Here is a 14,000-nt window from a genome sequence, read left to right on the forward strand (position 1 = left end):
TCACTGGATGAAAAAGGGAAGTCCCGATAGAGTAGTTTTGTTTTTGTTTCATTTTAACCTTCATACAAAAGCGAAAATGAGTGATTTTAACCTGTCACCTCATCTGGATTGATTGACAGGTCTTAAATGTCATGATGAGGCAAACAACATTTTGCATCCCTCAGTTTGGCAATGATTTTCTCTAGATTATTTTTTATTTTTTTGGATATTTGGATAAGAGGGAGGAGCTGGGGCAGAGTGAGGGGTTCATGTGAAACATCAACCATACATGTCACACATATAGATAGATATATATATATATCTTGGGGCCTGTTCAGACCTGGCATTAACATCCAGTCTGGGAAATCCCATGGCAAGTTGCCAGCGTAAAAGACGGATGTGAACACCCCTAGGACGCATTGAGATCGCATTTGAGAGATCCTATCTCTGACCACATTTGTACGCATTCTTTCGGAAGTGTTAAAGCAATGCGTCTGGACTGCCTCATTCATTCAGGAAAAGAAAAAAACAGGCAGCTTTTATAAATGATCGTCTGAAAAGGAAAAAGAGCCGTAAGTGATGTTTGTTCACTCCCTCTAGCTGTTAACTCATCAAGAATTAACAAATTAAAGTATTTAATACGAGAACACAAGAGTGATTCTGTCATTAAATAGCGCAAAAGCATGAGGTTATGTTGATGGATGAGGAGCAGTGCGTGGTTACGTGTTTCTTCAATAACGTCTTAATTTCCCTTCATTACGGGAGATGACAGCGCGCATGGAAACTTCCAGGGTTAAAGAGTTATGTGAAGGTCTAGCTAACACCAGGGCGGGGATCAATAAATAATAACTGAACGTGTGTGCCAAAGTCATGACGCACACACATGACACAGCGCTGGTCTCGGCGCTCTCTGTTGTCTGGGGCGTGAAGCTGAGATTGGATCTGGAGACGCGTGTTATAATGCCAGGTCTGAACACACGCACCTAAAGCTGGCCACTTGCGATCGGATAGCCCAGATCGGATCTTAATGCAAGGCCTGAACAGGTCCTTGGAGGCCTGATAGGCTGTTTTCACAGCAACCGTTTTGGCAAGTCAAAGCAGCGAATACCAGGGTCCTGGCCCGCCTAAATGGAGCAGGGACATAACTAACCGTATCAGTTACACCGGTGTTTACCCTGGCTTGCTGCGTCAAAATCAAAATGACTGAAAGAATGGCCTATATGTGTTTAATTAAAGAACTGTTAGCACATCGATGCAGCAACTTGAAGTAAAGGTAGCGATTTTGCAGCATAATGACCTCTGGAAAACTAGTATTGACTTTCTAATTAATGAGAGAAGCTGATTTTTGAATGTCTACTGGACATTTTTTGGAGCTCTTTGACCCACTTCTGCATTGGCTTAAATTTTCATACCCAGTAGCCACATCAATCTTTCATAATGGGCTATGTGGAAAACTCCAGGATGGTACTATGCCCGCAAAGACATTGACTGGCACGCAACCCGCCATAAAGCCCTCAAAGTCACAGCAGTGCTAATAGTTGAAAGTTGTCACTTGGATGCAGCTTGGCTCTTCTTTTCTGTCTCAACATGCTGCCGGCTTCATATTCACCATACAGACAGCATGTTTTCTAAAATGTCAAACCATCGCTTCAGATGCTATTAAAGTCTGACATGTTTACTGAAAGTGAACCTTTTTTTTTTGGTTCTTAAGAACACCTACTTTCACGTCCTGCACACTTTTAAATGCCCCTCCTTTGCCAAACGGCGATCTGAATAAGTGTGAAACGGCTCCTTGTCTATCAAACTCAGAGTGGATAGAGTGGGGTTAATTGCACAGGTTTCCTGCCTGCCAATCATCCTCGAGCCGTAAGAATCAGGCCTGACTTAGAAATAAATTGACAGCTTGCGTGCTTCACCGGTAGCTGAGATTATGCTCGCAGATGAACAACGGGGTTAGCGCTGAAGTTTAGCTGCGCAATAGCCCAAACACTCAGGTCCACTCAAGCAGTGGGAGGTCACCGGGGAAGTGGAGATAGCGTGCATGAGCGAGCAGTGTGTGTGCGTGCGTGCGTGTGTGTTTCTGGGAAAGCTGAGTCAAAACTGGCTACTTTTGCAGACAGTCTGCACTGACACATATCCAACAACGATCTATTGAGCTCTGGATAAAAATGACTGGAATACCCAACATGTCAAGTTTTCATGCTGGCAAAATATGCTTTACTTTTTTTTACAGAGAAGACTATATTGTATATTTTAAGCCATTTTAAAATGACTGGACAGGACCTACAGAGACAGAGTGTAAGAGCTGCTGCACCACTAGCGTGCTCCCAGGAAGAGGAGCCCGGGGCACAGTGTAGGGATTTCCTTTTTTAGGCCCAAGGGATTACTGTGGTTTTTAGGAAGAGTACGGGGGTGAACACAAGCCACACAAAAACACCCAGACACATGCCAACATGCACATGTGTATACACACACACACACACACACACACACACACACACGGGAGACGAATATCTGCTTTGGAGCATAATAGTACTCAGCATGAACAGCAGGAGAACGGGGAGCAAAACAAGGGAAGCAGAAGTGGCCGAACTTAAGACCACACAAGCTCTCTGTCCTGCTTTCGGATGTACTGTGTATTAAAAACCAAATAACATAAAATATTAATACTGTAATAGCATTGTAAGCAGACATTTCTGAAGCGTGATGTTATATAAAATTGACGAATGCATGTAGTTTTCTCTGCGCGGACATTTATAGACCTACACTCTGGCCTACAATTACTGCAGCAGAATATGATTTCTGTGTTTTCATACAGCCGTAAATGTAGCAGAATCACATAATGGATGCACTATAATTAACTTAATGGGAAAACATGACTGCACACTGTCTCAGATGAATTAAACAGAAGCTACTATCTCTGCAATTTGATACGTGAATTAGCGAGGCCTTGCTATTCTTGCCTGGATTATTTTATTATCTGATGAAACCGGCTTTATATACGTCTGTGTATTAAATTAAATTTTTTTTATTACTGGATATTTTATTTCTACACATTTAGGTCCAAGCAGCACTCCCGAACGAACGAACGCAGACAGCTGCTGATTTGCGCACGGATAGCAGATGTGTTTCGAAACCTTCTGCAATCCAGGGTCTGCGTACACAGACACATTCCACACATGTGCTCTACAAAACATGACAGCCACCTCCTGACAGCAAGGAGGCGATTATTTTGCACATTTGTTACGCTGCACAGCATGCAAAAGTTCAAAAAGCCCAAAAAAAGGAAGAAGAAATTGTGTTCTTACTATTTAACATATGAATGTTACTTTTCTGGTGTGTCTGCATGGTTGCAAATTCTGTCCTGCATGCGGACGTCCACGCAGGACACCACCGACCGCCATGATTGTGGAAACCCAGAGTTTCCGCTGTTGTCTACTGACCCGTATTGTACAATTACAAACTAATAGAAAGACAATGACTCCCATTCAGACTGGGCGAGCCTACAACTGTAAACAAAATGCCTTCTAATAACTCGTCAAACCCGCTGAAAACACTTTTTTATTTTTTTTTGTTCATGCAACGATCAGAGGAACAGGAAGCTGAGCCTGTATTGTGTTGGACCATTTTGGCACCAACGGCAGCTGCCAAACCGTTTGGCAGCAATTCAGCGGATTCAGCATACAACTGCTCATGGTTAATGGGCGGAGGCTACTCTCTGTGGATGTTGCTTTCAAGTGCATTCCAACTATGTCCTGTTTGGTAGCCACACCAATACTCTCGCTTGACCTGAATGTCCGTCAAACGGTTTCTGGACAACTCTAAAAGGCCAAAGGGAGACTACATGTGAAATACTGAGAAGAACTGAATACGCTGACACAGTGAATGGTTTACTGAGCTACAACCGAGACACATGTTTGTAGTTTGTTTAGTCTCGCAAAGTAACAGAATACTGAGAGTCCCTCGACTGTGCAATATGAAAAAAAGTTGCTGAAATTGAACTCATCGCTATGTAATGAGGAAGAATTTTAGAAAGCTGAACACCACTGACCTTTTTCATACATGTTTTTTGACACATGCTTAAAACGACAACGCTGAATTCCTTCAACAGAAAAACGATGACCAAAACAGACACAAGTTTTCAACAGCTCGTTATTTTGCTACCGACATGTTGGTAGCGATCAGGCCGCGTTGGGACAGTTTGTTCCGACTGAGCCGGTTACATGAGGTACATCTGTTCTGATTGGCCGTCATTCAAGTTATTTGCAAACATCCACTGTCCACGTTAATGTAGCCACTGACTGCTCCGTGTGGAAAACGAGACAGAGCGTGGGTGAGCGAGAAAGAGGAACTTTCTTTCGTCCTTGTTTCTTTGTCACTTACTAAATTGGAAGCTACAGTAGATAAAACTCTCAATAGTTGTCAAGTAGCTCAGATAACAGCAGGCCAGCTGCCACTACTTTAAATACTAGTGGGATCTCTTCCACTGCATACTGTGGATCCGTTTTAAATTACTGTAGGAGGACAGAACCTATTAAATAAGCCCCCTAACCTCTAATCGAAACCTCCACATTTAGCTTAAACACATGCAGTGTCTATAAAAATGATTCAACCCCTTGGATGTTTCCCTTTTATTGCTTTTAAAAATAGAATCAGGGTAAATAACATTTGGCTTTTTTGTAATAAACTCACAAAAAAAGATTTCTGGAAAGCAATGTCAATTATTTAATACTTTTTATATAAGTATCGGGTGTGATTAAACACTATTTCACACACAGGGTGATAAACTCTTTCAATATGTCTCTTTGTTACATCCGTTATATTTAACTGCCCTTGTAAGTCTTTATTGTTAGACAGTGAGGCAGGATGAAAAATATCAGGACCCTGAAACTGAAGCTAAATGAAATTCAGCCTTTGTTAATTCCATAGTTTAAGCCGGTGAACCCTGAGATGTAATAAGGTCTTCCAAGGGGCAGAGATTGGAGAGCGGGAAGGTGACAATGTTGGTAATAACCTGCCGACGTGTTGTTCTGAAAACTCGTATGTGATCTGTCCTGGGCGATCCCGTTGTCTAGTGGTTGAGTGACAGGGAAAATAATACCCTGTTTGTATAGTTGAAGCCTTTAATGCTAATATAATAATAATAAAAAGCTATATTAAATCTATGGCAGAGATATGCATAAAATATTCTAGGGAAAAGACAGCCATAAATTCAGTTGCCTATTTAAACGCACAAAAAACCCTGCCTTAGCGTAAGAAATATGATTCAGTTCAGACGTACAGTTTGTTTTCAAGCTGCCTGGGCTCATTAACGCACTTTAATAAAATGAAAGTTTAATTACAAAATTACGAGGTAGCACTTACAACCACGCTGCCTCTCTTATGACAAATATTCATACATGTTATTAGAATTTCTTACTATCCGCACGCAAAATCAGCCAAGCTCGAACCATCACACCACATCTGTGAGTCACACACATTACACCAACTCAGTTCTTAGGAGCAGCCGAGAGCAGATTCTGTCGCTTTGATTTTTGCGGCTCATTATATTCTGTAGAAACGCGGCCCCGAAACGCTCATGCAAAAACATGGCGGTTTACTTCGTCGGGGGTGGTTGTCTGTCTGTGCAGGCAGGTGTTTGGGAGGGTGGGGGTATGTGTGTGTGTGTGTGCGTGGGAGAGCGGCGCAATCTTACCCACCCTCCACTTTTCTGTGGCAAACAAAATGATTGGAGAAGCTTGGAATGGAGCTCGGGACGCAGCGGTTTACTACGCATTTTGTAGGAGGCAAAAAAAGATTACATTAGACGAGCCGCAACCAAAACCGACGATTTAAATCTCCTGCATTCGTAACTGTGCAGCTTCTTGGGCGCACAACAACTGGGACTGTATTCTCGGCTCAGTTGGCAAAGACATAAATCATATATTCTTGTGACATTCTAGGTTTAAAGCTAGCTTGGGCCCTTACTTCCCTCTCATATATAAGGACAAGAAGCTAAATAATCTGACTACGCAGATAAACAAATATTTTTTTTTTTATATATGTGGATAAAAAGGAGGGCCGTAAAACTGTGTGGATTATTGGATTGTCCCTGCAGGAACTCTCCCGTCCCACTGCAAACGACAGCTCACATCAAAGCGAAATACCAGGGATTTGGCAGACTGAAGAATGCAAAATGGGAATGAAGTTTGAATAAAAGAAAACACACAATGACTGCTCAGCAAACCTTGATACCATTTCTCTGGTATTACATCCCTTGACGGAAACACACTTGCAAATGCACACCACGACAGACACAGCGAGGAGGCTATGTCTCACCGGTGGCATGTTCACAGCAATTACAGACAAAGCTGAAGGAGGCAAGCGAAGAAGTAATGCTCCCGAGAACTCATGAGTTACCATGGAAACGTCGGCTTCTGAATGAATTTGCCGGGGAAGGGGAACGCGAGAGATAGAGTCCAAATTGTAGCATCAACTACACAAGCCCTCTTTTCTCCATCCCCCTGTACTGCCAGGAGACAGACAGCAGGCTGCACTTCCCAATGAGCTGAACCACAGTCCCTACGCATACACTCACATCTATGTATTTATGTTTTCAGCGTGAACACCTTTAAAACATCATTAGATTCACGGTAAAAATAGTTCATGCGGTGAAGGAGGCACATATTCACACTATTCTGTCTGATCATAAGCAGCATTTTACCGTCTGGAATGATTTTTATTCATCAGATGATACGCTTGTTATCACCGCAACCAAAATCAGTTAAGCTGTTCCCGGCATAACAGGCCGTTACTTACTCTTCATATTTAATGTGGTAAACTACGTCCTCTTCTCTGTCCTTGCCGTCTGTTGCCGCTGTAGAGTCTGTCTGAGAGGTGGAGGCTCCGTTGCTCTCCGAGTTCAACACAACACTATTCCTCTTACTGTCCGTTTGACCCGGGCCGTGGGTCGGTACCTGCTCGGCCTCCAGCTTTCCATTAGTCCTTTTTGGAGGCCGGCCCACTTTGCCCTTGGTGGGCGTTATCTGTTCTTTGGGAGCGCGTGTAACGTTTTCGACGCAGGCCTCAAACCAGGCACCGATGCTGACGTCTCTGCAGTCCACCAGCTCGTTAATCTGAGGAGACACAAGGACAAAAATAACACTGACTGCTGTGGGTTGTGTAGCGAAAACCCTTTTTTTTTTTTTGTACTTTTAGGACCATTTACTAAAAATCATGTACTTAAAATGAATGCATTTTATACACAATTTCGTACCCTGGAGATTATGAAAAGTATATCTCAGAGACGAATCCATCAGAAAATTGTGTTGCCATCCTTTTTTCTTATAAATGCTGTATTTCTGGATGGTAAGAACTGCTTTAATAGGTACTACTCTGAAACTTTACTCTGATTCATATTGTAATATTTCATCTATTTTGTGTCTCTTGTTCTCTCTAGAAATGGATTTGTTAGACTATTACCAACGTCACCCCAGCCTATAAACTCATTAAAACACTAGAGCTATGTGATTAATATCAGTTACAGGCACTTTGCGGTAAATGGACTAAGACTTTGACTAATTCTCTTGGTAGCAATTTTAAAACTTTAAATATTTTGTGATGCTAACCTTCAAATGTTTGTGTGCGCAAATCTTACAGAAGCCCTCTTGAAATCAAACCCATCCACGTTAATCGTGTTACTTTGTGAATCCTGAAGTCTGTAAAAGCATGTGACCTTGACATCCAGTGAGGTCGAGCAGTTTTCAGCTGATCTACTTGAGTATTGATCGTTTGTGCGGACTGTAAGCATCAAAGAGAGACTCTAGTAACCGCGCGCGCACAGTTCTCAGACGTGTGGGTCAGCCAACAAAAATGCAATAGCCAACCGTTGACTCACCAAGTATGGGCTTGGTGAGTCAAGCTAGGACTGTAGGTTTTTTTTATGATGTGCAAAGTGGTTAGTGATGGGGTGTATACACATGTTTCCAATGTGTGGTCTAATGTGCCTTCTTCACAAGAGTAGTCTTAGAAAGCCATAATAAATTAAAAACATTTAGTGTATCAGACCAAGAGACGACTAAAACTTGAGAATGATGGTTAACTATGTAATGGACGTCTGGTGAGTACAGCGTAGTATTAATGTCATGGAGCTCATATTAAGCTATAAAATCTGGTGGAAAAGCACATTGTTTCAAGCTAAATTATATCAGATTGCATGAGCTTCATATATACAAGGCAATCTGAAGTCTGTAATTTTATTAGATGTCCAAGCACAGAGCAGCCCAAGAATTTCTGGCAGTGAGCAGCTAAAACCCAGAACAGCTATTTTAATGCACAGTTTTGACACGTCCATCCTCACCTTGTACACGCCGATTCCCGGGTCGACTAGTGTGTTCCTGCTGGACGTGGGTGGCTGGGTGTCCTGTGCTGGACTGGAGGACTTGAACCCATTTTTGGTACTGGTTGAGTTACTGGTAGCGCTGGTGTCTGGATTGGTTTCAATAACAGTGCTGGTAGTGACGCTGCTGTTCTCATTGTCTATACTGGAGGAAGTTTCCATAGCAGCGGCGGCGGCGGGGGAGACGGGAGCCGGGGAGTCGTGGCTTTCAGACTTGGAGTCGGACGCGGGAGCAGAACTGCACGCCACGACCGAGGAGTCCTTGGCGGCGGGGCTGTCGGGAGGGTCGGTCTGTGAGCGAATCAGCAGCTGGACGATGTCGTTGAGACCCACGTTGTAGTCAAACAGCGTCTGGCCATCTTCCATCTAAATACATAGAGATAAAAGTTACCAGCTTGTAGGAACTGTTGTACAGATGTATAAAGACCTGCTTATTCGATAAATTTATTTATTAAATCAATGATCTAGTCCATAAAAATAAAAAAGTGGAGCCAAAACTTAAATGACCAGACTTTAAATTAGATAGTTGTTCCATCATTAGTTCCATCTAATTTTACAGGACATCAACGTTTAATTGCACAAATGTCCGTAACAACCCTTCAGTCATTTAATTTTAATTTTGTCCTTAATATCTTTCCTAATGGACATCTGCGCGATGTGAAATGAACACCGCTGCGCCACAGAGTGCCCTCGGACAAATCCACGAGGCTGCTTGTCAAGGACAAACAAGAAACACGCTACAAAGAAAACAACAGTGAGTGCAGTGAGAGAAAACATACTGTAACCGCACAGCACTAGTCAGACAGAACTACGCCAGCGTTGTTTAAGGATGCCGCTCAGGAGTCAAACTGCAACCACATCTGCTCTCTGTTCTTAAATTAGCCAGTGTTCAGCAAGCGATTCAACACGCGTTTAGCTAAACATAATAGTTGGCGTTTCAACGGATTCCACTTATTCTGAGAGAGGGGGAAATATTTGTGACAATTAACACCTTTGACAGGGAAGCTGGCACTACCGACGCCATGTGCTCATTTACATTCACGGGTCGACAGAAATAGACGCTAAGCTCCGCTCGCTAGTATCCGCGGCGGTCTTCTAAAAAGGAAAAAAATAAATAAAAGATATGAACGCATGAATTAAAGTGATAGGAGATATAGCTGGGGAAAGAAGTGACTGGGTTGCTATGACAACCAAACCAGAACACCCCCCACCCCCACGACTCTGAATCATATATATACAATTGCTGTCGACACAAAACCGCCACCACCACCACCATCATCATCATCAGCGTGACCCTTTCAGGCAGTGCGGCATATGGGTATCAGAAAATGGTTTGCTCAAAAAAATAATAAATAAATAACAACTCGCTCTTGGAGGAAAAAAATCGACACGGACCCATTAGAAACCCAATTTGCTCTTCCGCCACAGCCGATCCACTGTTAAGAATACAGTACGGCTGCCGCCTTAGGAGCGGAGCTTATGGCGGACTCGCCAACTCATTACAGACATCAGCTATTCATTTCAGCATTCAACCCCACAAGCCCATTGTGCTGGAGAGACAAGCATGGCCGCCACTCTCGCTCCCCTTCTCCCTTCTACGTTATTTGACAATGAGGAGGAGAGCGGCTGGAAGTGTAGCAGGAGAGCGGTGGAGGGAGCGAGCGCAATTTCCCCATCCCTCCCCGTTTTTTTAATAGTCTCATGAAATTTAGATCAGAGGAGCAGTGGTGCAAACGCAGCCATACACTGGTTGTTACACTCACCTGTCTGTCTTACTGTGGGAGTCTATATCACCAGTTCTTTGTTTCCCTGCCCAAGCTCGGTCTTCGATTTAGACTCAGTAATTGTCTAGTGTTGTTTTTTGTTATTTTTTTGACACTGCATTAAGAAAAGAAAGGTAAACAGACAAATAGATTGCTGGCCGAACATGCAGCAAGCAGCCCGACTGTTGACAAGTACAGTTTGGATGGACGGAGAATCTCACAGACACAGAGAGAGTATCAGAATATGCAGCAGAATTGCACTGCACCAAACACATAAATGATATCTAAGCTGTTTGCACCCGCTTTCCACAGCGACTTCATTACCGTCAGTGTGATCAGACTTTCGCTGCGAGGTGTTACATCCCCGACTTCAGTCACACTGAGCGGAATAATCCTCCAAACAAAGAATAACCGACTAAAGGGGAAAATGTTAGGGGAAAAGGGTTTATATATTCGCAGAGGACGAGATCTCTCGGACGGAATAATGTCACACCGACTAAGGACGTGACATTTTCTCCCCCCCCCCCCCCCCCCCGCCGTAATAAATAATTTAAAAACACGTCGCGTCTGGTATTTTCATTATGTGACTCGGTGAAATGTTCAACGTCCCAGAGGGAGCGTCCTGAGCACTCATCGCAACAAAGCTTCAGACAAACCCGAAGACACTTGGTGGATTTCTCAAAAGGCTCGAAGAAATGAGAGTCGAAACTCCTTGGCATGGCAGCAGTGTTATGTGACTGCGCGTGACTGCGTGTTAGCCTATTTCATTGTTGAGCGAAATATAATTAACACCTATCCACGAGGCTAATTTCTCGGCTGAATTTCGACAGGTCTCTCAAAGCCTAATGTCTCACTGTAACGGGCGCCAAAGAAAACAGGAGAGCGTAATGCCAGATGGAACAAAGGAAAGACAAAGACCTGTGGCTGTTGTAAAAAAAACACACTCAACATCCACACGGATACCGCTGTTCAGATATTAAACCTTCATGTCTTGTCTGTATCAGCTCTGCTGTTCTGTTTTGGAGCAAATCTGTTTATAGTGTTTTTGAATCTGCATATCTCAAAGCAGGGGCAGAGAGATTTGGCCAAAATATTGCATTATCTTTCATAACTGTGCCAACACGCCGTCACACGGTATCTTACTGTCAGGATTTAAAGGCTCTTAAATCACTCCGACATCAACGCAACCTACTTCGCATCTATCCCCCCGCATAACAATGAGGCCATAAGCAAAGGTGGAATCGAATTAACAGATCCGAGAAATCAATCATCGGGTGCGAGCTCCTAATTCTGAAATGACATTTAAAGGTGTGAAACTCAAGCTGGAGCTGCAGGTGGTGAGGAGATTCCGTTGCGGAGCAGAAATTAGCTGCTTTTTCTCAGACAGGCCGCCCCAAACCCCTCGCTCCTGCACCATTACTCCTTGTCTCCTCCCACTGTGTTGGCAAGGAGTTGAACAAAATAGGTCATATTACCAAAAACAATCACATGGGGTGTGTCTGCATGCCTGCTGCCATTTACCAGCTCCCCACTTTGGTCCTTTATCCCCTTCGTTCTCTCCGCAGTCGTTCGGTCTGAAAAAAATCCTCTACTCTTTATCACAAATTACCTTGAACGGCGATAAAGTTTGTTTTTTTAACTTTAATTTGCAGGTCCTTTCTTAAGATATGCATTGGTGGTTATAAAGGACCTATTTCGAGGTAGTTTGACCAAAATAATAGCGTCAAGTAATACAATATTCAAAAATAATCAACACATACAGATGCCGTTAACTAACAGTAAGATTACCGATTGACATGCATGTTTATGTAAATGTGGCCACAACCAAAATGTAATGAATTATTTACTTTAAAAGCCCAGTTCTTCTCGACCATATTAATTTGAGATAAGGGTATAAAAATCGCAAAGCTTGACATCATCTCAGCTCACTGGAACTGAAAATGATCTCGTATATTCAATCAGAATAGACTTAATTTAATTGCCTTTAGTCTATTAGAATATTAAACAACCTGTCGTTCTTTGTAGTAGCGACAGCCCTGTGTCAGACTCCGGTTACGAAACAACCCTTTTATTGACTTTATGGTGCTTTTAACATTTACTAATGACCCCCCCCAAAAAAATCAAAACCCAAGAGACATGTTATCTGAGCTAAAAACTGAATCCCTTGCATTTACAATGACGGTAGAATGGAGTATTTAACAGGTAGGACATTTGATCACTAGGCAAGCTGAAATTACAACTACGAGAGGGAGTGGGCAAGCTGTGAAAACATGTGGGAGTGATGGAAAGGCAGCAGTTGTAGTACGTTTGGCGCCTTTCTTTGTCTTTGCCCTTTGTCCGGTCTATCTGTCGAAGAAGGGTGTGACTGTTGTACATGCATGGCTGCAGAACAACCCCGCTTCCTTGGAGCTCTGAGCAATACCCAAGTGAAACCCACCGTTCGAGGAGTCCCAACATCAATACATAATCAAAGTTAAGATATCTAGGTCACAGCGGCCGACTGCGTGAAAGAGGGCAAGCCAATAACTACAGCCCAACAATAGGCAGCAGTTAACAGTGGAAGAAAGGCCAACTATTTAAACACGAAAACATGTTGCTGCCTCAGTGGAAAAAGGAAAACACGAGCGAACGACAAACCTTATACTTAAATCTCCCAGACGCAGCACAAGCCGAGCTTTTAACCACTTAATTAAAAAGCCAAAACCTCTTTTAAAATTTGTAAACGTGAGGCCGTCTGCGAGAGTGAGTGTGGGCGCTCTGAGCAGAAAGGCCGCACGGCCACTGGAAGGTGTGTGTGAGCCTGCCACCGTATATGTGACAAGAGAAGTGAAACAGAGACACAACAAAGAGTGCTCGGGTGAAACAACAAGACAACAATCAAAGAAAAAAAAAAAAAAAACACCGAAGCAAAGTTGTGCGGCTCCTGGCTCAAGACCGACTGAAGGGCAAGCATGACTTTGAACTGGAGAGGCAGCGTGAGCAGTGAGCTGGAGGGGAAAACAAGACGCCATTTTGAAAAGAGAATTAGACTGAGTTGCTCTCATACAAGTCTAAATCCTAACAGAGCGCAGGCACCACTGTGCATGTAAGGGCACTAGCTAGTGTACGCTGCATGACACTGGCTCCTTCCATGCATTACTTAACACATGGAAATCCCCCAATCAACGGTCCCCACTTATTTTCCAGCAAAATAAAGGAAGCACAGGATTTACTACAGCGCAGGCCTCGCAGCTCGCAACCACGGCTACAGCGCTCCGTAACAATTCCAACGTGATGAGCTGTCAATAAAGCAAACACAAGTCAGCCACAGCGTATCTGCTACAGCTGATTCAAAGCTTGGATTTAGAGGGGAACACGGTTCCTTTACGCTTTGGCACTGCGGTGTTTGTGATTTGCAGGATGTTGTTGATTTTAGTTAGCTCACTGCCCAAAGGCAGAAGTGGAGCAAACGGTCTAAAACAAACATTTCTTTTCATCAAATTGGTTTGTCAAATTTACGTTTGCTATTGTTATTCTGACACAAAATGAAGCCTAATAGCTTTCTAGGCTTTAAAATCTTTCTGTGATCTTTCCTTTCTCTATCTACAGCACAGCGCAACAGAGGCTAAAAATCAATCCATTGTGGCGCGTATGACTCAGAATCGAATGCCTGTGAAGATTTTATTATCATCTAATTGCACAACAGGAAGTAGGCTAGACAATTTGTACACTGTAGAAACTTTTGAAGGAGTCGCTTAGCCTATAATGCAGCCGTATGTATGTAGGAAAGAGTGAGCGTATGTAAACAAGGTGAGATCAACACATCGCGTAGGCTGTCTGCGTCCTGGGGGTGTATGTGCCCGGGTGAGTCACGGCGTGTTAATATCAGCTATGTAATGTTA

General features: G+C 43.3%; 1 protein-coding gene across 1 annotated transcript in view; it reads right to left on the reverse strand.

Moving 5' to 3' along the window:
- Window positions 1–14,000, reverse strand: part of uhrf2 (ubiquitin like with PHD and ring finger domains 2) — a 30,893-nt gene that overhangs the window by 13,858 nt on the left and 3,035 nt on the right. The window contains exons 2-3 of the mRNA XM_084572091.1: window positions 8,318–8,722; window positions 6,778–7,094 (exon numbers count right to left, since the gene is read on the reverse strand). Of these exons, the coding sequence (XP_084428217.1) occupies window positions 6,778–7,094; window positions 8,318–8,722 (722 nt within the window). The remainder of the gene's footprint in view (window positions 1–6,777; window positions 7,095–8,317; window positions 8,723–14,000) is intronic.

Source organism: Chelon labrosus (genome assembly GCF_963514085.1).
Source record: "Chelon labrosus genome assembly, chromosome: 22".
Lineage (NCBI taxonomy): Eukaryota > Metazoa > Chordata > Actinopteri > Mugiliformes > Mugilidae > Chelon > Chelon labrosus.